The following is a 24,664-nucleotide window of genomic DNA, read 5'->3' on the forward strand; positions in this document are numbered from 1 at the left end:
GCACATCCTGAATAAGATCAAAACCATTACATTACATTTATTTTTTCTTTCTTTCTTTTGTCTGTTTATTTATTTTTTTTTAAGATTTTATTTATTGTTTGCAGTAGTTTGGCATACGTCATAAAATAAGACAGACAAGGCATATTTAACATTCCTCTCAGTTTCAGCTCATTCTATAATATATTGTTGTATTTATTGAAGTCGTGTGTCAATCAGTATTGTTGAGGAAGAAGTGATTTCGTCTAAATTGAGGACAGCAGTACAGAAGAAGAAGAAGAAGAAGAAGAGGAAGCTCGATTGACTCGGTGATCGTTTACTTGGGTCTGTTTGGGGCACTTCCTGTTTCAAAGTCCAGCTGAGGTCTGCTCCACTGATGAACAGCTGAAGGTGGATATGTGTTCGTGCGGGACTTTCATGGTGTTTCGGTGTTTTTATTTTGCTGTGTGAGAGTGTGTGACAGACATGCAGCAGTCTGTGGAGGCTCTGGTGCGCCTGCTGGAGTCATACAGAGGAAGAGATAAAGTTGTAAGTACTCCTCCCATTACATGTACTAACGCGTCTACCAAAGTCAATACTGTATCATCAACTGTGTCATTCATTACTTGAGAAATCGCCTACTTAGTTTTTCAATTATATATATATATATATATATATGAAAATGAAATATCAATCATATATTCTGAAATCGGAAAGCTACTAAAATCTTTATAGATAATTTTATAACATTTTTATGAGCTGATTTATTATTTCTGTCAGTGTTGTGATCCCTGGTATTATATGTGTCTGTATTTGTGACATGTTTAACCATAAAATTGTGTAATTATACACCTGTAGTTTATTACACTTACACCTTAATTACAGTAGTTAGAGAGAGAGAGAGAGAGAGAGAGAGAGTGTGTGTGTGTGTGTGTGTGTGTGTGTGTGTGTGTGTGTGTGTGTGTGTGTGTGTTTGTGAGTGTGTGTGTCTGGTTTTAAACCATAGTTTACATCGGACATTCTTGCATTTTGAGGACAATTTGCCAGGTTTTCACATCTTTCAGCGTCATTTGAGGGTTTAGAATAAGGTTAAGGTTAGGGGATTGGGAATGTATTACATCAATGAGTGTAATTACAAGTATAGAAAGACATTAATGTGTGTGTGTGTGTGTGTGTGTGTGTGTGTGTGTGTGTGTGTTTATGTGTGATCTTGTGTCTTGTTAGTCAGTGGGTAAGTTAAACTGTTTTTCCTGGCTTGCTCTTAGATAAAAAAATATATATCTGCAAATGCAATTTAATCTGCAGGGATGGGGAACATTTCACCTCCTTGCTTATGACAATTGTATCCATAGAAAAAAAGACATTAGTAACACCTCATGAACAGGACAGGGTGGCTTCTTAGGGAGCTGCATTGACTTGTTGCTGTGTGATATTACTTCAAAAATGTTTAAATTACTGCATTGATATTGTTAAACTACTAGTCCATTAATCACCAGTCATTCAGGAGGATATTAATCAGCATCTGCTTTGATAATCAGTTGAATCATTTGGGTCATTTTTCAGTTTTTTCTGATATTTTATTGACCAAACAATGAACTCAGAGGAGACATATACATACATACATACATATATGTGTGTGTTTGTGTGTGTGTGTGTATATATATATATATATCACTTCATAAACCATTAATGACATAAATTGTGCAGTTGTTGATGTTACCTCAGCTGTTAATGAATGAATGCATTATAAGATCAAAACCAGGATAAAGCACAAAACTACTGTGCACTCAGAGAGTCTACAAGAGTCAAATGGAGTAAAATAACACATTTTTGTAACTACGAACCTTAATAAAGCATAATTATCTTAATAAGACAACAGTTTTCTTTTAGTAAGAAAATAGCTGAAAATATCTGATAATCATTTGAAACACTTGGGTCATTTTTCAGCTTTTCTGTTGTTTTATTGGCCAAACAATGAACTGAGAGAAGAATGATCAGCAGATTGATCAGCAATGAAAATAAAATACAATCACAGCTCCGGTCGCCTGCTTGAGAAAACATTTTTAAAAACATCCCCTCACAAACAGTTATCACATTGATTGTGCAGTTGTTGGTGTTTTGGTAATAAATGCATTTTGGTCCAGATGCTCTGCAGCTCCTCAGTCAAAGAAACCTGGCAACTCAAACTGTCTTTCTAATAGTTTAAAACTGGTAACATATAAACCATTCGTAAAGGTGGATTATTAGACAGTGGTACTTTGCAGATGCCTTAAATACTGCATGGTGATAGAATAAAAATGATGTCTGTTTTCTGTGACGTTGTCCTCTGTGGAGTCACTTCCGGTGCACGCACAGCTCCGCCGTCAAGACAGGAAGTAACATTTTTTTGTGTTTTGCATCCCACAAAGGACGCAAAGCGCTCATATTCCCGGTTCGTTTCGCTTCATCCTAAAGGTAGGTGACTGAATTGCATTATTTAGAAACAGCCTATGTGCTTATTTTCGCTGTACAAGCAGCTTTGCTTGTCAGTATGTGTATGAAATCATCAGCCTGTTTGTCGGTTTACAGGTAGTTATGCTAACGGTGGCTAACGTTAGCGCCTTAAGTTTTATGTTAGAATTTGCTTTTTCTTAAATGGAAAACTAAGATAACTCTGTCTGTACGCATGTATACAATCCGTGTTTGTGTTTTAGTTAATGTTTTTGTTAAGAGTTTAGCGAGGGCACAGGTCTGCATTTGTATTAGTGTGTTTACTGTCACGTTGAGGTTATTTGTCATCCAAAATAAGGCAGATTTAAAGTTTGTCTGTCTGTACAAACCATTGGCTGTAGAGGAAAATGTGTATGTTATTTAAATAAGCTGTTTTCACATTTAAACAGCTTGTGAAGGCTTTGCTGGCTGTGTTACATCATTATTGTTATTTGTTTGTGTGCCATGGTCATAATAGCATTTGCAATAGTTTTTTTTTTCTGTATTTTGTAGATGCACTTTTCAATCATTCCTGCCAGTGAACAAATTGCAGTCGACCGCTGCACCACATGCTGCAAACTTTACCACTGCCCCCTGTGTCCTAAATTCAAACCCAGCCCGCCAGCCAAACTCCAGCAGCACCTGGAAATTCACATGAAAAATGCCATTAACTTTAAAGGTAAGTTTTACAAACACACACACACAGTGTCAGACACACTTTTCTTGAGTTAACAGCATTGATAATCATAAAAAAAGTTATTATTATCATGTTATCATTTTAAAACTGTGATATTTAAAAGTACATTATCAACAATGCGCTCAAGTAATTCATTACAATGCATTATTGTTTATTTGCATATGTACAAGTTTGTAGCAGAAACCATTGCCTTATATCACAGCATTTATGCATTTACAGCTTAGCCCATCCTAAGATGGGACTTTTTAATATTCATAAAATTCAACAATAAGAGACAGTATAAAACTATAAATTTGTAGCTTACATAGCGTGCGTGTGTGTGTGAGTATATATATATATGTACATATGTTTGTGTGATCCTGTGTCTTGTGGCTAATTTAAACTTTTTTTCCTCACTTGCTCTTAGATAAGAAGATCTGCAGATGCAATTTAAGCTGCAGGGATGGAGGACATTTTCATTGCCCTCTTTGTGACAAAACCATCCTGAGAAGAAAAGACATGGAAGCACACCTGGGCAGTTGCCGAGGTGCCATACAACACATGTCCATCTCAGCTGCTGCTGGGTCCAAACACATCCTGAACTCCAGTCTGTCGGCGTCTACTCCTGTTGCAGTGGATGTGTCCTTCTCCATCTCTTCTTCCTCACTGCAACCAAACCCAGCTGCTTCTCACTCTCCCCTGTTTCCACCAACCACAGCCTCCCCCTCCCCAGAGCTGACCGCTCTGCAGCAAGAAACGAACGCACTTGATGTTCCGTCTGCACAGTTAATTCAAACACCTGCCGTCCACTCCTCAGCGGATACACATGCGTCTGTCGTCCATCTTAAACCTGATTCTGCAGCAGCTCCACTGTTTTCAAGTTCAGCTGCCATGTCCTCTTCTGTTGTCCCTGCTGCCCAGGAGACAAACACTCCGAGATTAACCCTGAATAAGGTAAAGCGTCCAGTATTTTATATTTTATATGAATAGAGGTTGTGATACTGTTCATCCCATGGGATTTTTTACATTCGATTGGCTTTATTGGCATGATGAAGGTTTTAGGAACAATTGGCCACATATACCAACTGTTCTTAAGAAGAAATCTCTTCTTAAACCCCACTTACGCAATTTTCACAAAGATTCTGACGTTGATTAATGTTTTCTTATTTAGGATTTATTCTGAGGTAAGAACAGAATCTACGTACAGATTGTAATTGCATTTTCTTCGATTCAATCAATCATTATTTATATAGCGCCAATTCATAACGGTCTTATCTTAAGACACTTTCCATAAAGAGCAGGTCTAGACCAAACTCTTTAATTAAGGGGGGGGATTGTATAGTCTCATTTTAAGAACAATTCTGGGGTTTAAGAACATGTCATGAATCTGGCGTAGACTTTTCTTGCAAGAACAAATGTAAGAAAAAAGATAAGAAGATATCAGTTAATGGGGCCCAATGTTGTCAAAGCATCAAAAGAATAAATGAATAAAAAGCAAAATGCAATTTTTCTAATAATTTTGTACACACAGTTTATAACATGAACATATGTATATATTATGAGCATTAATATAATGTTTTTTGTCTCCGTCTTTCCCACAGGACAGAGCGGAGCCCAGTATTGTACACGACTGCATAAAAGCAGCAGAGTGGGTTAAAGCAAACCAGCATGTGTTTTCCGCCAAGGTGGAGCTGCCCGATGCGCTGACGATGGGCGAAGAGGAGCTGGCCGAGGCTGCACAGCTGTATGGAAAGCTTTGGGTTGAGAAAAAAAGTGCAGGCCTGGACGAGCATGAGAGGATATCAATCTTGGACCCATTCAAGTTTGTATTTTACAACATTGAAGACATGTGGAAGTTTTGTGAAGAAATTACAGATAGTTCAGTCCAGTACTGTGAATGTCGAATGGACAACTGAGGACTTTGATTACAAGTAGTAGCGCACGGCTGCTGCTGTTATGATGCGCTGTGTTTGCTGAATAAAGGGCAACAGAGCATTTTAATCATTTTGTCAGTTTGTGTGTTTTTTTTTTTTTCTTTTAATGAAGCACTTGATAATTCACTTTGATTAAACCATGATTAACACCGAGCTAATTTAGTGTGTTCCAGGATGTGCCTGTTATTGCCTCTGTGTGCTTTCTGACAAAGAGAGGCAGACAAAGAGGTTTCAGCTCCAACTCTTCAGTCAATGAGCTTCCTGTGTCTCTATGAACTGATGCCACGAGGCTACATGCACAGATTTGATGTCCTATTTTAACAGGATGAACTAATAGTGCATGTAAATAAGATGCTGTTGCCAGTAGAATTATTGACTTGATATCTGTTGCCACACAGATAATGTGTTAGTGTACTATGTAGGTAGAAAAGGCTAAATCAATATATATGCTACGTTTAAGGAATGAATAGTTTTCACATGATAATCAAATCAATAGCACCTTTCATGCAAAATTGCAATAAAAGGTGCTTGCAATACAATTAAAATACAACCGTACAATGGCAATACAATATAAAACATACATTGAAAATATGTGGTAACATGAAATGATAACAAGATCTGTGCTAGAACAGAGAGCAGTGTAGCACAGCAGAGGAGGGCACGTCAAAGTAAAGTAAATAAATAAGATAAAAACGTACATCTTAAATTAAAGGTGTTGACAGATGTATTACTCAAAGTTGACTGACTGAGTGAATACAAACCAAATTACAGAATCATTTCCACTGGAGGTGCCTGCACACTTATATTTTGGACTTTTTGTGTGCATTTCCTGTCCTGACAGTAGAGCTGCTCTCAGAGCCTGCAGTAGAAGCGTCCCTACAGAGGAGAGCTGCAGGCTAAATGTACATGTGTATGTGTGTCATTATTATTATGAACATACAAACAGGAAGAATAACACGCTGAATTACAGGAATAGACTTGAAAGTCTGGTAAACACTCCTGTGACCTAAACACACTTTGAATGCTACCCGATGTTTTCTTCCTCTGTCTGTCTCTTCAGATCAGGACGGCCTGTTACGGCTCTCAGCTGGTTGGAGGAGTTCTCTCCCGGAAGGCAGAAACAGACGTTTCATCCCAGCGGCTCGGGAAAAGCCTGCTGCTGTTTTCTGCTCAGCTCAGCCACTGCCGGACGGTGCTGAGGCTGTTTGATGATCTGTCCATGCTGGCCCACTCCCGCAGCTATGGGCTGGGAGCCGGGGTGAGCCACATGACGGCACTTTGCTCCATCTTTCTCCTCTCAAATCATTTAAAAACATAACCCATAAGAACACAGACCTTCTAAATATTCTGGAAATTTCCCTATACAGCTTTATCCCTGAATTTAACTCAAGAAGTCCCTAAGTGACAGATACTTAACATCCTGGTGCAGTCATGTGACCCAGTGTCAATTTGAGTTCCCAGGACACCATTTCTAAAATGTTGGTCTGCCTGATTAAAACCTGTGACACAAGCAAATTTTAAATTTTGTTTCAAACAATTTAACTATTCTAATACTGTCCTAGATTACGATTAACCTATCCTCACCATATTTTATGGAAAACCTTATATGAAACAGCTTCGAAAAATAATACATTTCAGATCTCAAAAATAAGTTCAGAAATGTGGTCCATTTAGTCTGTTCTATATCCCCCATAATTTTACTTAACGGAGGAATGGGTCCGAGTTCTTATGGGATAAATACGACGTTTTTAAACACATCATCAGTTCTGATGAAATTCTGTTCTTTAAAAGGAGAGGTTGGTGTGATAGATAAATACACATCTTAAATATTTGCTACTGTACGCAGCATTAATGTTGCATGTCTTTCCAAGGAGGAGGACGCCGGCGTGCGCTGGATATCGGTGCTGAACAACGTGGCCGACCAGCTCTACTACCCCTGCGAACACATCGCGTGGGCTGCTGACGCTGAGCTCATCAAAGTGAAGTCTGATAAGTGGTGGCTGCTCAGCACAGTGCTGTGGGGAACCTCGCTGCTGCTGGGAATCCTCAGGTCTGTCCACAAACATCAGATCAAATCTGACTGGATACGAACAAATTAAAAGACAGTATATGATGGTTCAAATTTATACTGAGTCAAAGATATCCAGTCAATAAATCTGCTAAGTGACTGTCACTAAGTAAGTTAACAAGATGGTGACTGAGCTTTTGACTTTTGTTTTTTTTAGATCACTCCGAGTTCTGCTGCTACTGAAGAAGAAGCTGAAGAGATGCGAGAGGGACGGAGGTGACAACAGGTGTTGTATCCACAGTCTTTGCGGTTCATGTGTTTCACACTGTGAGACGTTGGAAAGGTCACAGGTTCAAACCACATGTCCATGTAAACTAGTCTGTTTTCCCCCTGCAGTCGCTCTTGGCTGCGCAGACAGATGCGAGGGGAAGTACTCTCCGTCCTCAGCAGCATGGCCGACCTCAGTAACGCCATTCACTGGATGCCGTCCGGCTTCCTGTGGGCGGGGCAATTTCCCAACTGGCTGGTGGGGCTGATGGGCACCGTCTCGTCTTTAATTGGTTTGATCCAGATGTGCAACAGCAACCAGACAGACGACACATAGTCGTCAGCTCACACTTGAGGAGCAGATCAGGTGTTTTGAGTGATGTTCAGCAGATCTGTAATGTGATCAGACTTCAGTCAAACCGTCTGTTGAGATTGATTTCAGTTTTTTAGAGAAAAATATATAAAAACAAAATCATCTGGACCTAGAACCAGATAATCAGTGAATACATTTAGTAGAGTTTTAGCCAATCATCAAAGTGTTTAATCAGGTGTGACTTCTCAATAAAGTGGCAAAACATCTTCAATTCTGTAGGATAAAAAATAAGTATTTTTACTCAATGGGAGATAAGATTTGATGATGATGATTTTTTTTACTTAGTTCCTATTTGTCAGCTAACTGCTGCAGCACCACAAACACACATTATTTAGAATTAATGTATATTTGAATGGCATTTTAGTAGAAAGCCACTGAAATTTTCTGAAAGTAGGATTCAGAGTCTACAAGATAATGAAATCCTAATGATGTTAACTGGAGGCAGCTCCTGGTGTAAATCGGCTTCGTAGCCAAGTTTCCAAAAACAACAACTTTGCTGAGAATGTCAACTCTTTTGCCTGAGGAGTGCAGGACTGCCTTCAGTGTCCATCCTTGTTTGTTAGTATGCAAAGCAAGTGTGTATGTACTATGTCTGTGGCCCTCTCGTACTGAGATCACTCAAGTAACATTATGTTTTCAGACCAACTCAGCATTTGTTTGAAGGTTTGTAATGTCATCGAGCAACAGTACAGCAACTGGTTTCACCAAAAAAGTTCCTGAGGCGTTCAACTGGTGAAATTCACTGCAGAAAATGTCTGATTTGCATAAAAGAATCAGCAGAAAACAGCCCACAGACAGACAACACTGATGAAGTTTTATATGGAAACAATCAGTGTTACAAGTGTCACAGAAGCTGCTTGAAATATCAGTTGAATTATAACTACATATATTTTAGTTGTAAACTGATGAACTTTTTAATAAACTGAATTGAATTTATGTTCTGGCTCGGATCGTTTTATTGATGTTTGATTGAGCAGGTCTGGAAGGTCCGAGATCACGTGTGCTAACGTTGCCTTCACGTGCTGACGGACGGATCGTAATTAAGAGCAGTAGTAAAGGATTATTTTGCTTAAATACTCAACCTCATATTAAATACCCACTTTTATTTGCAAAAGCAGTTTCGCCAATTGTCTCTTAACATCCAGAAGTTAAACACGGCGGTGGGATATCCACAACAACTTGTAAATTGGATGGTTCAATTGAAAATCTGTTAAATGTTTACGTAAATGTTTACAATCAAACACAAAGTTTCTTTTCAACTCTGAATTTGGGAGACTTAAAAATCAAGTTTGTGGTTACATTATGTGTGTAGACAATAGACTGGAGGCACAGACCTGCAGAAGAGGAAGAACCGAAGGAAGTGAAGTGGTTTGAGATACTTATAAGAGGACCTGAACGCAGCACAACTACACTGTCAGCGAATAAATAAAAGCTGTCCAGTCGACAACAATAGCAACAAAAATGACAGGACCACCGTGACTTTTTACCTTTGAATCATGTAAAGTTGTTATACGCAACGGTGCTGCTGTTGTTAGCATGAAGTATAAAACAAAGCCAAAGTTTTGGATAAGACTCAAATCCCAAACCACGTAAACTTATCAGTCGTGGCACCCAAAGGAGTCTGTGTGGGCACAAAGGGACCTAGAAAGACCTCAAATATCAGGTGAGAGCTGCTCTTTTCGCTGCTTAAACATCGGTGTTGTAACATAGAAATGTTAACAAGAAAACGAGCTTCTCTTGGAGCGCTGCGGCTTGTAATTAGCTAACTAGTTAGCATAGAGCTACTTTATCAGCTAACTTTGGTTAATCAAACAGTGTAAAAATACAAACGTTATTAAGGATCGTGGATTTTTACAGCAAACTTCAGCTACTATTAGTTTTCTAATCTGCAGCCCTCATCTCTTGGTCTCACTGTGTTTTGTCTTGAGCTAATTCCAATCTCCATTAACATTTTGCCTATTTAAAGTTTTACTCTTACTTTTTTTAACACGTAATAAAGTTACAGATATGACGTTTTTCTTAACAATGGGCGCCTCTTTAAATTGTTACCGCTAAGTGATAAACACAACTTGTGTGTTTATCTGAGCCTCTTATATTTGATAAGCGGGGTTTTCTCTCCTTGAAGTACAAAGTAACGTTGCTGTGGTTGAACATGGAGCTAAATAGGTGTTGTTACCCAGTGTCTAAACTAACATGGATCATTTCTATGCCGAATTTACCAGAAGACCTCCCTAATCACTAAAAGTATTCCTTCATTTAATTCAAAAGAGATGCACACATTGCATAGCCCACATTAAAGATGCCTCATATATTTGCGGGTTTTTTTAATGAAGTTTGGAATGCTTTAGCTGCTTTGCTCTGCAAGCCATTTATTTTTGGGTAAATTATTATTCTATGTAATGGAGACTTTATTACTGGTGTTAAGGATGTATTTCATAGTTAAAAGGGTGTGAAGTGTTGTGATTTCTGTGGGTATGTTTGATGTTTACACCATTCAACGTGTTGTCCATGTACTTTGAGCTTCATGCTTCCTCTATCTTGATGGTCATGGGGCAGGGGCCTGTGTCATTTAGATTCAGATTAGCTTTAAGTGATAGTGTCAACTAGCACTGGAGACATTTTATGAGACAGTTTTCTGTCATTTTTCCTCTGACAGGCTTTCTCACAAAATGAACTCTGCTGATCAGTCGGCATCAGACTGTTCTGCTGATGGAGCCTCGGGGGTTGAGGTCAGCAGGCAGACAGTGGCAGCTCCACCAGGTTTGGAGGTGGAGGATCTGGACTCCTACAACCCGATCGAGCCTCCTCCGTTAGACTGGAGGTCTGACTCCTCTAGTGAGGAGGGCTCCGCAGATGACCTGGATGACCCCAGCTTCCCTCCTTCTGGTGAAAACCTAGATAAGGCCGGTCTGGGTGAGCCAGTATTACTACCTTTGGACGTTAGCGACACTGTGGCTCCTCTTGACGTGAACCAGCAGGAGATCGTGGGAGTTACTGCTGAGCCAGTCCAGGCTATTGAGGTGGAAGTGGAGGAGGAGGACGAGCGAGCTGAGGAAGAGGAAGGGGTAAGGGTTGAGGATTTGGAGGATGTTTACGAATACCGGCAGGAGGTAACCTTAGGTGATGTGGAGAATAGGGTTAGTGAAGAGAAGGTTGAGGTTTCTAACAGGAGGTCAGGTGATGAAGACCACAGCCGCATCCACACCCTGCTCAGCCAGCTCCAGATGATGGGGGAAGAGCCTCACCCCAGCCAGAAACCGCATCACTTTTCCCAGCATCAGTACTCCAGCCTGCCTGAGCTGGAAGCGCCTGCTGCCTCCGGAACGACAGACGACAGCACTGAAACCACAGGGCTGCTGTTCTCCGAAAGCCACCAGAGAGACCTGCTGGGGCTGCTGCAGGTCACAGAGATCAGCGCTGCCTCTCATCCCACCTGCCTGCCCCACAGAGGAGAGGTGGACGCTGTAGTGTCGGTCTCCTACAGCCAGGAGGACGCTCAAAGATTCTGGGGGCATTGCAGGAACGGTCAACAGCAGCGTTACAGGGACGACTCCATCACCTCCCTGCCTGATGATGAGTATCCTGAGCCAGTGTGGATGAAGATGGGCGAAGAGCCTCCTGAGGAAGAGGAGCCTGGTGCAGAGAGCGAGCGGGTAGGTTGAGGCACTATAACTACACATAAATACAAGGAGGATGAATTATAAACCCCAAAATAGTTGATGTATAAAATGTTTTCTCTACAGAAGACCCTATTTCTCATGTAACATAAGTTTCAAACGACATAGCTTAAAGTGTCAGCTTAAAGGAAGTATAATAAATATTGAATTTTCATTCATGTTAATGATGTAATTTTTGTTACTGACACTAAGAGATTTTGTCTTTGAGTTGCATTTTTGTTCAATGTGTTGATAAATCTACAAAATGCCAAAATTATTTATAATTCATGGCAAATGACCGTCACAACATACCAGAACCTGTTGTTTTCTCTCAGTCTGATAAGCAGCCAAAACAAAACTCAAGGTATTTATTTGTTAATGCTGTAAAACAAGGACCACATTAGCTTCATGTTGGTGTTTTTTAACTAAGTAACTAAACAGACCATTTAAGAGAATTTTAATCTATACTGCTTTTATTTTGCTTTTAAAACAAAGTGTTGGCAGTTCATTAATTTCTCTTTTTGCTGTCATTACAGAGCACCGATCGTCCTCCATATAAAGATGGTGAGTCCCTTCAGCATACTTCTTTTGCCTCATAGAAATTCAGCTGGATTCTGTGTCAAACATTGTTCTATCAACACAGAAAGAAATAAGTTAATATTATACGTTTTACTCTTAAGTGCCTGGTCCGTGTGACCCTGAAGACCTGTTGGATGGAGTGGTGTTTGGTGCCAAGTATCTGGGCTCCACTCAGATCAAATCAGAGAAGAATCCGTCTACAAACGCCCGGATGGCTCAGGCTCAGGAGGCTGTGGACCGCATTAAGGTGAGCTCAGATCAGAGATGCTCGCTGTGGTTAACGTTTTCAAACTGCCCCGACTCTGGCGTCAAAGCTGGGTGCGGGTGAGGCTGATTTTCATGACGTGTCATGAACTGCTTGCGGTGTCGTCATCAGGACAGGAACAACTCATGTGACATCAGTGCGACTGCGTGTCTTTCAGGCTCCAGAGGGAGAGTCCCAGCCAATGACAGAGGTGGATCTGTTCATCTCCACCCAGCGAATCAAAGTGCTCTCTGCTGACACACAGGTATGTTCTGCTAACCGCTCAGAAAAAGTTATGTGTCTGTTTTTATCCCGTAGTTTTGTATTTCTCCTCCCTTTGTTTTGACCATGTTGATCTCTGCATTTGCTCTCAATTATTAAATGTTTCCAGTATTATTAGTAGTAATAAGTAGTAATAATACAATACCACTTTAAATTGGTAGTTTTTCTGGCTTTTGATCCAACAAATGCTGGTGATGGATATTATTGGAATCTCAATGGATTTCAGGTTGTTGGATGAATTTGAATTTGGAAACCGTGATTCAGATTCAGGCGAGGTTCAGCTGTGGATGATTTTGATATCAAGATCTTCAAGTATCAAATAAAATTATGAACCTCTTCTTACATCATCCAAAATTACATTTTCATTGTTAGATTGGAGGATTAATCATCCCTGCCTGCACTCTCATCACGAGCTTGAGTTAAATGTCTGAAATGTAATTCAACCCTGTTTGAAAACACGCATTAGTGGGGTTCTCTTTTTATAAAGCAGCAATGCGCTTCTAGGTTTTCACCTTCAAGCCGAGCCCTCGTAGCAAGAATCCTTAATATAGAATTGGATGGTGATTTAATATGAGGGCTCTGCAGTAATCTTGCAGTAGAGTCTATTCCCCTCCACTGTGTGGTTGAATTGTCTGGAGAGTCAAAGTGGGTCATCTCCTGTCAGATATGTCTTTGCATGGCTGTTTGCTCCTCCTCATATGATATTATGAGTATGAGTTTAAAAAAAGAATTACACTTGTTTTTCTTTTTCTTTGTAAAACATTGTGCTTTCAGTTAGAAATTACATAATTTAAATCATATTCTTGACAATTTGAGCCACATAGTTGTATTTTGTTTTTCTAGCGTCTTGACTATTTCTGGTTATAACTTGTATTTGAAGGAAAATTGTTGTTATTATTTCATCATTATCTCATCAAGCTGTGAGCAGAAACCTTTTCCCTGTTGTTGCATTAATGTCCACTCGAACTTCTCAGATTTGAAAGATTTAATGAGACGTAATGGCTGCTCAACTGGAACATCTCCAATCCCCAAAGTCCCATGGTCCTTCTCACAAAGTTTATATTTGTCTTCTAAATTAGATTTTTATTTAATCACTGCAGCGCTTTTTGGCAGTTGATTGTGATATTTTGGTAAGTGAAGTGAAGTGTTACCTCGCTGAAGGGACTTTTTGGCAGCTGGTCTCTGCTTTCAGGTAGAGAACCAGGCAATAAAAACGTAACTGACAAAAAGAGGAAACAATAAAGGTGGGGCAGTGTTCTTACTCTAAAGCAAGTTTAAAATCTCTGCAAGTGCAAATCAGACCTTCCTGTCTTCTGTTTGTGATATTATTAACACTCTCATGCCTCGTTTCCACTCAGGAAGCCATGATGGACCACGCTCTGCAGATGATCTCTTACATTGCCGACATTGGCAACATCGTGGTCCTGATGGCACGAAGGAAACGTAAAGGCCAGGATAGTGACCACGCCGCTAACGCCTCCCCTACGTCCTCCTCTGGGCCTCAGAAGAAGTGTGTGATGATCTGCCACGTCTTCTCCTCAGACGATGTGAGTTAATCGATTGGAGGATTTTATACCAGCATGACATTTCTTTTTTTTATAAAATGGGGAAACTGTCATGTGTGTGAACACTGTCAGCTGTTTCAGGATTTAAAAAAACTATTTCCTGCTCTGTATGTATGATCCTTAAAGTGGCCACAACTTCATCATTTCAATTCATCCGTCTTCTTTTAAGCTTTAGCTGCAAACCCCACAAACAGGCTGTCAATTCAAGACATTATTAACTCTGCTTTAGCTCCCTGCAATGTTACATCTCGGATCCAATGTGCTGTTTTCAGCTTGACAACAGCTTCAGCTTCAGCTTGGCCTGGTTTCCTTCCCCCAGACAGCCAGCGGGTTCTCCTGAATGTAAAAATGGTCTGGCTGTCGTCCCAGTTTCCCACTGTTGGCGAGACTGAATAGGAGGAGGAAGAGTTTCTTTTTAGAAACTAATTAGTTGTGGAATACTGAAGGTCATGAGGCCACTGCGTCTACTGCTAGTTTTAGTCTTTTTATAGGAGAAGTTTTACAATGGCTCGGGGTAAGTGAATGTACCAGATAAGTAATGAAACAAACGGATAACTTTTTTACAAACTTGAGGAGCTTTTTCAGACTTGATGCTCTTTTTTTTGTTTGTGTTTTACTTTATGGTGTGACACATGTTTTGTGAATACTGTTTGTTTTGCAAATGAGCTCATTTGCTTTGATTTGTTCATATGATAATGGAGGGTAAGAAAGTGGAGGAAGAACGTTTATTTAACAGTTGCCCTTACCTTGCACATGTGAAGTCTCAGCAGTAATGAAATGAGTCCCATTTGTTTCCTCCACCCTGTCTCTCCATCCAGGCCCAGATCATAGCCCAGGCTATCGGTCAGGCGTTTGGAGTTGCCTACCAGCAGTTTCTTCAGGCCAGCGGCATCAATGCCAGCGATCTGAGGCCTGGCGAGTACAGCGACTACCTGGAAAGTCAGGAGCTCTACAACGGCGACCTGGCCCACTTCTCCGACTCTCAGAACATCCGAGAGGTAAGCAGAGTAATTGTGGCTACGTGTTGGTTGGAGAAAGTGTCCATTAATTGTTGTCATTAAGATGTCAGTCTGTGTTATTAAAGATTTTACAGTGCACATTTAAGAAGAGGCATGATGGCTTGAAATCATTAATCATTGGTGTTTAACTTTTTAAGTGTGTAGAATTACCCAATAATCATCCATTAACTTCTAAATATGATGTGGATCAGATGTGGGTCCAGATGTGGGTCAGAGTTCAGCACACAAGGCATCTAGGCAGAAACAGTATTTAGTCTTGCATCTAGCCATGTTCCTATCTAATGTCATATGTTCTGACTCTTGATGATACTGCCATCTTTCCTCCCCATTGTCTCTGCAAGCGGCTTTAAAAAGTGTCCTAGTGGCCTGAACAACACTCCTTGATTCAAGTCTAGTCAGAGACCTTAGTTCAACTTCATTCCCCTTCTGTGTCTCTGGTTATTTGCCGTTTCCTCTTTATTGTCCACTTTTAATTCAAGGAATAGAGAAAAGCCCCTGAAAACATGTAGTAAAAAAAAAAGCAATTGCTTCTCCACGTGGAGCTGCTGCATCTGTGTTGCCACCAAACATTTGTGATTGCGCAGATTGTAAACCATAACAAGTGTGTCAGCTGCACATGTGTGGAGCCTGTATGCAGATACCAGTATGTTCAGAGTCTTGTGCATTTCAGCTGTCTACTGCTGTTTGAGTTCATCTCTGTCTGAAGTGTAACAGGGATTTAAAGGATAACTGGTATTTTTAAACCTGAGACCTGTTTTTACATATTTTGGGTTCAAAATGATGGGTAGGAATTTGTCCACTGGATCACCTCCGCCGGCAGTGACAGGTTCAGTGCTTTGAACCAGGTGATATAACGGCTGTTTCTAGTCAAACAAAAACGATCTGACAGGTCTATCTGTGTAGGGAACCTTTCCATAATGTTGTCATACACTTCAAATAACAAGCCTGTTAGTGGCAAACACAAGCACTTTTTAGCAGACATACTTTAATCTGGTGAAAGTGCTCTGCTGGATTACATTGCAGCCATTGTAGCTCATTTGCTGCCTATTCTCAGCTGCTGGCAGAGGTGATCTTCCCTGATCAGTTCCAAAAAATTCATACCTAATAGTCATGTCGAACCCAAAATATATAAAAATACAGTTACAGTTACAAATATCAGAGTTATCCTTTAACTTTCTAAAACAAGGACACAGAGAGACAGTGTAATTAGGAGTGTTTATTTAATGTGCAAATGACCACCTTACATTGTGTCTACTGCTGTTGCTCATCTTATGATATAATGACGGATGGGATAACTGCTGTTTTAAAAAGAAGTGTCACCTACCTTTACCAAATAATGCAACCACAAATTAAAACAAATGACAGCTTTCTAATACTTGCAGAGAAATACCTGGTTAACCAAGTGAAAACACTTTCATCGCTGTGTGTCTGTGGTTCAGGTAGTTATCACCAAGGCTCCTGGAGAGATCTTGGGTCTGGCGGTGGTGGAGTCGGGCTGGGGCTCCATCCTGCCCACAGTGGTGGTGGCCAACCTCCTTCACGGTGGCCCTGCTGAGCGCTGCGGCGAGCTCAGCATCGGTGACCGCATCATGTCCGTCAACAGCACCAGTATGGTGGGTCTGCCCATCACCACCTGCCAGAACATCATCCGGGTAAGGAGGGAACACAGGGCGCCAAACTGATTTTTACAGCAATAATAGAAGTGTTATAATATAGAATATATTAGTAGATAATATATTAATATAGATATGATAATATGTTAATAGAATATAAACGCTGTTCATTTAAGTGATGTGAAATGTGCTGTCCGTAGGATGCACTAGATGGTGCTGTGTGCTTCCCTGTTGTGTGAGGGTACATCCCAGTATTGATCTGATGGTAGATTGGAGCAGTAGGTGGAGCAGAACCTCTGAAACATTTACATTTACAAAAGATCATGAACACCTGTTTCATGCCATCAACACAACAGACCTGCACTGAATTCCTTTATTATGAGCTGTTTGACGTTTTATGGTTTTTAGACTGTCAGTCATCTTGCTAGTAATTTGTGAGGCTGTAGCTAATCATGTTGTTGTATTGCACTGCGTCAGCACATAAATAGATGGATAAATCACATGCAGAGGAGGTTGTAATGAAAGTCTAAATGACCAAACAAACGTCAGCAGCTGCCATCATGCATTCACAGAGAAATATACATAAAAAACAATGTTTAATATAAAGATTAAGGAAGTATTGTGCAGTCGACTGCACAAACAGACACAGATAATTCATGGAAAGGTTTTTGCTGGCTAAAATGTTTCTAGACTTTAAAGATAGTAATGCAGTTCACATCACTGAGATAAAAAATGTATCAGTAAACAAATATAATTAGTGAATAGTAGAGTAAATATATATGAATAAAGACGTTTGCAAAGACACCTTTCTAGGTAGGTTTACTAAAGTGGTCATTCAAGAAAACATTAAAGAGGAAAACGAGTCAAAGCTGCTGAATACTGACCGTGCATTAAAAAGAATACTGCTCTAACTTTAGTGCTTTAATTCACATTTTATTTGTGTTCCAGGACTTAAAAAGCCAAAAGTACGTGAAGCTCAGCATCGTCCACTGCCCGCCGGTTACCATGGCGATTATCAAGAGGCCAGATCCCAAGTTCCAGTTGGGCTTCAGCGTGGAGGACGGCATTGTAAGTCAATATTACGTTTTTCTGTTTGTCGCTATTAAACCGACTTAAATTTAAGTCCTGTTTTTTTTTTTGTGGCACTTTTGTCTTTTGTTTTGAAATGTGAAGATTCGCTCTCTCTTCCTGTTGCAGATATGCAGTCTGATGCGGGGTGGTATAGCCGAGAGAGGAGGCATTCGCGTTGGGCACCGCATCATTGAAATCAACGGGCAGAGCGTCGTCGCCACACCGCACAACAAGATAATCCAGATCCTGACCAACGCTGTCGGAGAGGTGAGAAGAGATTAAATCTTTATATGCGATTTAGATTTCATTCAGCCATAAATATAGTAATAGGTATTCCACTCACAATGCTTGTTCAGTGTAACATATTCTCGCTGTGTTGATTTTTCTCTCTCAGATTCACTTGAAGACCATGCCGGCCTCAACATACCGACTCTTAACTGGACAAGAGCAGCCAGTGTTTCTCTGAGCAGTTCCTGCTGCATCAATGAGAAAACATACTGCACAGTGTTCAGGCCACATGAACTTTTTGCCAAACTCAGAAAATATTATGCAATTGATCGTACAGCTTATCAAAAGCTGTTGTCACGCCACTGAATACAATAACCTAGTTTAGCTATGTGTTTTTTAGGGTTAAAGTACATTGGAATATTGTGAAAGCATATTTTAAAGTGACAGGGATACATGGTAGCTCTCCGTTTATATTTATCTGATATTTAACAATGCAGACAGTAGCTGAGATGCTATAATTCATGAACAGAGTATTTTTTCCCACTAACTTTTACATGAGGGTGAATGATGATGAGCATGCTGTACTCTAGAGTTTTTGGTCTTCCAGCCTGGTGTGTTGCCAGAGTGCCTGAGCTGAACGTGCTTGCAAGGGAAAGCTTATTGAATCAGGACAAAGAGTCTGTCATTGGGACGTACCTCCAGTCCCTCACGTACACATGCATCATATCAACAAGTGTCTGTCAGACGCTTCAGAGAAGGCTAATTTGTCCAGTGCTCTGGTTCATTCATACAGTGCTTCCCTGGCTGTGCCTGACTGGAAGCAGGTATCATGCACAATTAAAGGTAACTGCCTTACTTGATAGAGAGATAAGTATATTTTTAAGAATTACAGTTTTGGATGTTCATTAAAATGATCTGTGAGATATCTTCTTGATGTTATTTATTGAGAGTCAGTGGTCGCTGAATACATTTTAAAGATGCAGAGTTGCTTATAAAGGCCATATATAAAAAGAAATGTTAAAAACAAATTACATGCCTTTGTACATCTGCCTGAGTTAGAGCAACTGTGTATTTAAATTTAAATTTGGACTCTATAACTATGATGCCTTTGCAATATATGTAGCTGAAAAATACTTACATCAATCTGATAATAAGCAGTTATAAGACAATTAATCTGATAATTGAGATAGCATTGCATGTAATTAAGATCTCTCCAGCTTTTTTCACTGGTCATAAGTATACAATGTCATGTGCTGCTTGTACTAATAAACTAATGCTTTTTATTTATGTGGTACTACATTACAGTTATTATCTAAAGCACTGTCAATGTCTGGCCAATCAGCTGTCTTCAGTTACCAAAACATAGACAACGACCAATCAGATTCTTTACCGACTTCTTCAACCCCACCCATGGAATGTACTCTGGCCAATCAGCGTCGCCTGTGGGCGGGACTATGTCAAGCTTACACCTGCTGTTATAAACAGGGGAAATGGAGTCAATGACGAACTACCGGCTGTCGGTGTGTCCGATACACTGAAAGGAGGGTTTATCACCTGAATATCGGAAAGGTAATCATTGACAACATTTTAAAGAACCTTGGGAGCTCATGACGTTATGTTTTGTTTTTGAAAAGGTCATATTAAACCACTATCGGCATCACTGTGTAACATGCTAGGAAGAGGAAGCTATGGTGTAACGAGCTAGCTAAGTTTTCCTCCTCCTCTTAGTTTGCTGTAAAATAGCATCTTTAAATGTTACCTTTAATGCACTAGTCAAACTGTAATTACTTTAGCTAATGATAGCGACCTGAATAGAATTTTATTTTACATTTTGTTCGCTGAAATGCCTTTATATTGTCCAAACAGTGCTAGATTGTGACTTGGTTTAGATAATTTGTACCGTTAAGTTAATAATACATGGAGCCATGATTTTTTTTTGAAGATGTGTTGTCATTACAATAGCTTGCTACAGTAAGAGCTACATTAAATTTAATGCATTTCAGTAATAACGTGTTTTCTCGGTGTAAGGCTCCATAAGAGAAAAAAGGTTAAAATGTCAAAGATAATACAGTGGTTACCAAACCTTTACTCTGTGCATCTGCAAATCCCTGTAGACAGGGGAATGCAAAAATATAATTTGACTTTGAGGTTACACAGTGGTTTATATAGATTTGCAAGGGAAATGAGCATGGTGATTACCTTCTAACCTGGCACAGATCATGAGTCACATCCTCTGATTATTTTACTACAGCACATAAGGGAAGAAGAGACCATAGTCTGGAGGCATTCACAGAGCAAAAGTGAATGTCTTAGAGAGAAACAGGTAAGCTGTTCGGATCAGGAGGATTTCAGGATGAACTAGAGGATTGTCCATCTTGAGCAGATCACAGCAGGCGCACCGGACAACCTTCACCAACAATAAATATAAAAACAACCTGTTGGATCCATCACGAACAGAATTTTTAACTTTCTTCACTATATTTGCACCTAAGGTGAAAGCATGAAAATAAAAAGGTTAAATAAAAGATGTTCTCTGCTGAAGATTAAGTTCAATCGTCCTCAGCCACAGTTGTATCTTTTGCAGGGGAAAGATCAGAAACTGTTTCTCACCACAGTCGTCACTAATGTTATTAACTTACTCATAGTCAACATCAGAAGTCAAATTACCACATTTTGAAAAATGGTAAAAAAAGAATCGATAAGTGAAAATACTTAAACAAGTACGTTAAATGTAGAAATGTGTTTGAATAATTAAACAATTTGGAATAAAAGAAAAAAAAACAGACAAAAATGGAGAAAAGTAACATTACAGAAAGGAGCCAAACGTCAAAATTGGGATATTTATTTTCTTAGCTTGTCAATTACTGTCTGTAGTTTAGCCTCCGCCGTAGTGTATGATTTCTTGAGTCATTTTACCAAGTTGTGCACGCTGTGTTACAGGACCTCTTTGTATTTAGATGTTTCAAACTCTCCTCTTGCCGCCATGGTAGTATGGTAGATATATTATTACATTCATTTGACGGACAGCTTTGTCTAAAAGGACCTGTAAAACCTATTGAACCAATGTAAAGGGATGCACATATCCTTTGCTGGAGTATTTTGCCTATATTTAATAGGTGGCATAGGGAGGGACAGAAAATCAGGAAATCAGGAAACAGTGACACAGCAGCCACACATTGACGGCGCCTTGCTGAACTGGTCTTTTTTGTCACCACAATTTGTGTTTTCCAGCTTTGCAACATGGCCTGGTAGCTGTCAACAGCGATGGAGTTTTTCAGGCAGCTCGTCCTCCTGCTCTGGAAGAACATCACATACCGCAGGAGGAACAAGGTGGCCACATTTACACTTCAAAGAAAGCAGTAGAATAGTTTATAAAATATATATATATATATATATATATATATATATATGTAATATTAGACAAATCTTGGATATTAAATGAGAAAATTATTTGAGGCACCCATAACAGCTCCCATGTGCTCCTCATATGCAGATCCAGCTGATTATCGAGCTCCTCTGGCCGCTCTTCCTCTTCGTCATCCTCATCTCTGTTCGTCATTCACACCCTCCCTACAAACAGAGCCAATGTGAGTGATATTATGCAATGTGTGTCATTACAGGTCTGAAAAATGGCTTTGTGCCAAGCAACTTAAGAGGATTAACTCCTTGAGGGTGATTCTTGTGCCACGCATGCATTTGTTTTCCTAACCTGCTGTGATCTTGACCTTCTTTGAACTCCTGCTTTAGCACATGGTGACATAACATGACACGCTAACATAATCGAACACAAAAATGCAAGACACAACACGTGAATGTAGGCCAGTTGGTCAGTGCCTTGAAGCTACATCTTGGTAACTGAACTAGACTCACTAATTGGGAAAGAAAACCACTAACTTGCATATTAGCAACATTAAACAATCCGTACTGATATGAGGAGATGTCTTTTTGGTTGTATTCCAAGTAAGGGAGTTGACGATGACATTAAGCTTGCAGAAGAGTGGTGTATTACCAGGTGCAACAATAAATTTTGCATAAAAAAAAACTTTGCACACTGTTCATGTTCATACCTCGTCTTTCCTGTTTTTGTCTTCATTATATCAGTTTTACATGTAAAGGAGGCTCACGGCAGGTTGAAGACACTGTAATAACCTAATTTGATGTCAACTGCACAAATAACAGCTTTTGTTTTAATAACAGCACATCGGTTTATGCTAGGATTATTATTCAGTCTGCTGCATTTAGATTGTATTTCAGGTCACTTCCACAATATTTTCATTGTTTTGTGTCTCAGGCTAATCTTCTGGTACTGAACTGTTTGTGTTTGTTTTTCCTTTCCTTCATTTGTAGGTCACTTTCCAAACAAAGCCTTGCCATCAGCAGGCACCTTGCCCTGGATTCAGGGCATTATCTGCAACATCAACAACCCCTGCTTCCACAGCCCGACACCAGGGGAGAGAGTGGGCCACGTTGGCAACTTTGACAACTCCATGTAGGTAGACTGGAGGTAGAAATATGGGAAGCTGTGCTGAGTCTGTTTGCAGTCCGTCAAAATTTACGTTAGATTTAAAAAAAAATTCAGCCTGTTTACCAGACTGCACTGCAGCTTCATACATTTTACTGTAGGCTTGTATTAAAGTGTTCAGCCACAATTAGACCCACTCCAGGAGATATTGAGCCAGATGATATAATTTGGATGTAGGATGTTTAATGTAGGAGTGAATCAGACAGTTATAAACCCTGTGTTAGTCCTTTCATTTGCTTCTGTGAAACTCCCTCATCTGATCTGAGTCACAACAGCCTGTTACATGGAAAGAACAAAATTTACAATTTTGTTTGTGTTTACTGGAAAACTAAAATGTCTGCTATACTGTTGTTAAATGTAAACTACTTTCATGTTAGTAACATTAAAGACTCCTTTTGTTGTCCTTCTCCTCCAGCCTTTCTCGTCTCTTTTTGGATGCCCAGACTGTTCTGTCCTACAGTGGAAACCGCAGCTTCTCAGGCTTTCAGGACCTCATGGACAGTGTCCGAAGGCTGGGAGAGAGACCGGGAGCCTGGCCAAGTACTACAGCTTGTTTGAGTCTCCTCTAGCACAGACCAGAAGGGATATCATGACATGCTGACACAGTGACTCTTTAACACATTGGTGTTTACCTTCTCCAGGCACCTTATTCAGCTGACAGATAATTGTTAGAATTATAAACTCTGGTTGGGCACCACCAGCCATAAGTTTGAATGAAACTGTCAATAATGAATGAATTGAGTCACTTTGGTAGCAAACACAAAAAAGGTGGACACAAGGATATAATGTCAAAGCAGATAGTTGAAGTGGGGTTGTATGAGGTATTTACCCAACAGTGAGTGCACTTAGTGTTTGGCACACCCCCAGCCTGGAGAAGCAGACAAAAGTCCGGGCACAGATGCTAAGTTATGCACTGCTGTGGACGGGGGCGGCAGAAAAATGTATTTTGACCACCTAAAGAAAGGCCCACCTAAAAAGTTAATATCAGTGTAAGTGTACACTACTTTTAGAACATTTTCAACACTTTTCTTTTTCTCTTTGCTTGCTTCAAAGGCTAGCTATGGTTCAGTCTCTCATACAACCCCACTTCAAATAATCTGGACTATCCCTTTAAGATCGCTTTCCAAGAATGAGACTAAATTATGTATATCGAGAAACCCAATAGAGCCTTGGCTTCTGTCAGTGAGGTTGTAGTGCAGGTTATACATCATCATCATCATCATCATTGTGTGGTAAAGTAAACAATGTTTGAACCAGTGAATACATCAGGAGGGAGGCTTTACCTCAAATATCAGTTTAATAATGAAAAAAAAACTGCTGTGCAAATGAAAGAATATTTTTGATATTAATCAAATATAATCAAAGCATTGCATTCATATATATTTTGTTTTTGAGCCTGCATAGTTCCCAGACTTATCTGAGCAGGACTGAGAGGTTACAGCAGCAGCCAGTAGCCAATCTGATCTGATGAATGGCTTTAAATAGGTGTAGAGTGACCAGCTGAATGTGGCCATTTACTGCTTTTGTGAAAGCAGCACAGAGTGGCTGTTTCACTTCTCCTTGCTGTGGGCAGATTAAATTACATGACTACTGCAGACAAACAATTAGATGAATGAAAGCAGGACTTCATTGAGGGTTTTCTGTATAAAAGGCCTAACAGACATTTGCCAAATCCCAGAATCCTGATTCACTGATACTGTAAAGAACTTATTATAATGTGGGTTTGTGTAACCTCGAAACTGCTTGTTAGTTTTAGTTATGTGAGGGTTTCTCAATGTTACAGCTTTTCAGGAGGCATAAATACCCTAAAAGTAGCTAGCTAGTTAAAATTCACAAGGCAGAGTAAAAAAGCATGTTTTTCTTGTCTCAAAGGTTTTTGATTATACTGTTGTCCACTGAAAATATGCAAAGATTGCAGAGGAGGAAATGACTTTTATGGCTGTAATGAGAAAAAACATTGCTGAAAATATGTACAAGCGCTGTTGGGAAGCTAGTGTACTTGTTGCTCGTCCCACAAGTTTCTAATTGTATCATATTGCTGGGACTGGAATAAAACAGGTTTTCTTAATGATGGTTTTCAAACTGTTTAAAGGTAATCTGTGGAGTTTGTGACCTCTAGTATAGCTGTGGAGCAGTTTGGTTATTGGGGGGATGTTTTGTTTTGCATGTGCACAAGGCTGCA

General features: G+C 39.9%; 3 protein-coding genes across 4 annotated transcripts in view; all 3 read left to right on the forward strand.

The window, feature by feature from the left end:
• Positions 1-172: 172 nt before the first annotated feature.
• Positions 173-8,639, forward strand: pex11g (peroxisomal biogenesis factor 11 gamma). 2 transcript variants are annotated; one of them, XM_070832924.1, is made up of 5 exons: positions 184-525; positions 6,116-6,313; positions 6,927-7,105; positions 7,281-7,349; positions 7,460-8,639. In XM_070832924.1, the coding sequence occupies exons 1-5, from the start codon at positions 463-465 to the stop codon at positions 7,665-7,667; spliced, it is 717 nt and encodes a 238-aa protein (XP_070689025.1). In that variant the 5' UTR covers positions 184-462; the 3' UTR covers positions 7,668-8,639. The 2 variants fall into 2 exon arrangements, with proteins under 2 accessions (XP_070689024.1, XP_070689025.1); XM_070832923.1 differs by lacking the exons at positions 6,116-6,313; positions 6,927-7,105; positions 7,281-7,349; positions 7,460-8,639 and adding exons at positions 2,959-3,124; positions 3,549-4,075; positions 4,723-5,158 and having other exon boundaries at positions 173-525.
• A 489-nt stretch (positions 8,640-9,128) lies between these two features.
• Positions 9,129-19,224, forward strand: LOC139202395 (amyloid-beta A4 precursor protein-binding family A member 3). The gene is made up of 11 exons (XM_070831861.1): positions 9,129-9,366; positions 10,360-11,356; positions 11,896-11,923; positions 12,040-12,185; positions 12,361-12,447; positions 13,823-14,011; positions 14,848-15,027; positions 16,488-16,700; positions 17,610-17,729; positions 17,859-17,999; positions 18,127-19,224. The coding sequence occupies exons 2-11, from the start codon at positions 10,373-10,375 to the stop codon at positions 18,196-18,198; spliced, it is 2,160 nt and encodes a 719-aa protein (XP_070687962.1). The 5' UTR covers positions 9,129-9,366; positions 10,360-10,372; the 3' UTR covers positions 18,199-19,224.
• Positions 19,225-19,445: 221 nt separating this feature from the next.
• abca7 (ATP-binding cassette, sub-family A (ABC1), member 7) overlaps positions 19,446-24,664 on the forward strand; it is a 29,677-nt gene continuing 24,458 nt past the window's right edge. The window contains exons 1-5 of the mRNA XM_070831859.1: positions 19,446-19,529; positions 21,192-21,290; positions 21,454-21,547; positions 22,308-22,449; positions 22,898-23,022. Of these exons, the coding sequence (XP_070687960.1) occupies positions 21,225-21,290; positions 21,454-21,547; positions 22,308-22,449; positions 22,898-23,022 (427 nt within the window). The 5' untranslated portion in view covers positions 19,446-19,529; positions 21,192-21,224. The remainder of the gene's footprint in view (positions 19,530-21,191; positions 21,291-21,453; positions 21,548-22,307; positions 22,450-22,897; positions 23,023-24,664) is intronic.

This window comes from Pempheris klunzingeri, chromosome 6, assembly GCF_042242105.1.
Source record: "Pempheris klunzingeri isolate RE-2024b chromosome 6, fPemKlu1.hap1, whole genome shotgun sequence".
In the NCBI taxonomy this organism is placed as follows: domain Eukaryota; kingdom Metazoa; phylum Chordata; class Actinopteri; order Acropomatiformes; family Pempheridae; genus Pempheris; species Pempheris klunzingeri.

Bases quoted from the DNA above. Each gene is read 5' to 3' on its own strand.
- LOC139202395 (XM_070831861.1), top strand. From the start codon at position 10,373: ATGAACTCTGCTGATCAGTCGGCATCAGACTGTTCTGCTGATGGAGCC. The intron at 11,924-12,039 runs GTGAGTCCCTTC...TTTACTCTTAAG, and splicing joins TCGTCCTCCATATAAAGATG to TGCCTGGTCCGTGTGACCCT. The intron at 12,448-13,822 runs GTATGTTCTGCT...GTTTCCACTCAG, and splicing joins TGCTCTCTGCTGACACACAG to GAAGCCATGATGGACCACGC.
- pex11g (XM_070832923.1), top strand. From the start codon at position 463: ATGCAGCAGTCTGTGGAGGCTCTGGTGCGCCTGCTGGAGTCATACAGA. The intron at 526-2,958 runs GTAAGTACTCCT...TGTATTTTGTAG, and splicing joins ACAGAGGAAGAGATAAAGTT to ATGCACTTTTCAATCATTCC. The intron at 4,076-4,722 runs GTAAAGCGTCCA...TCTTTCCCACAG, and splicing joins CGAGATTAACCCTGAATAAG to GACAGAGCGGAGCCCAGTAT.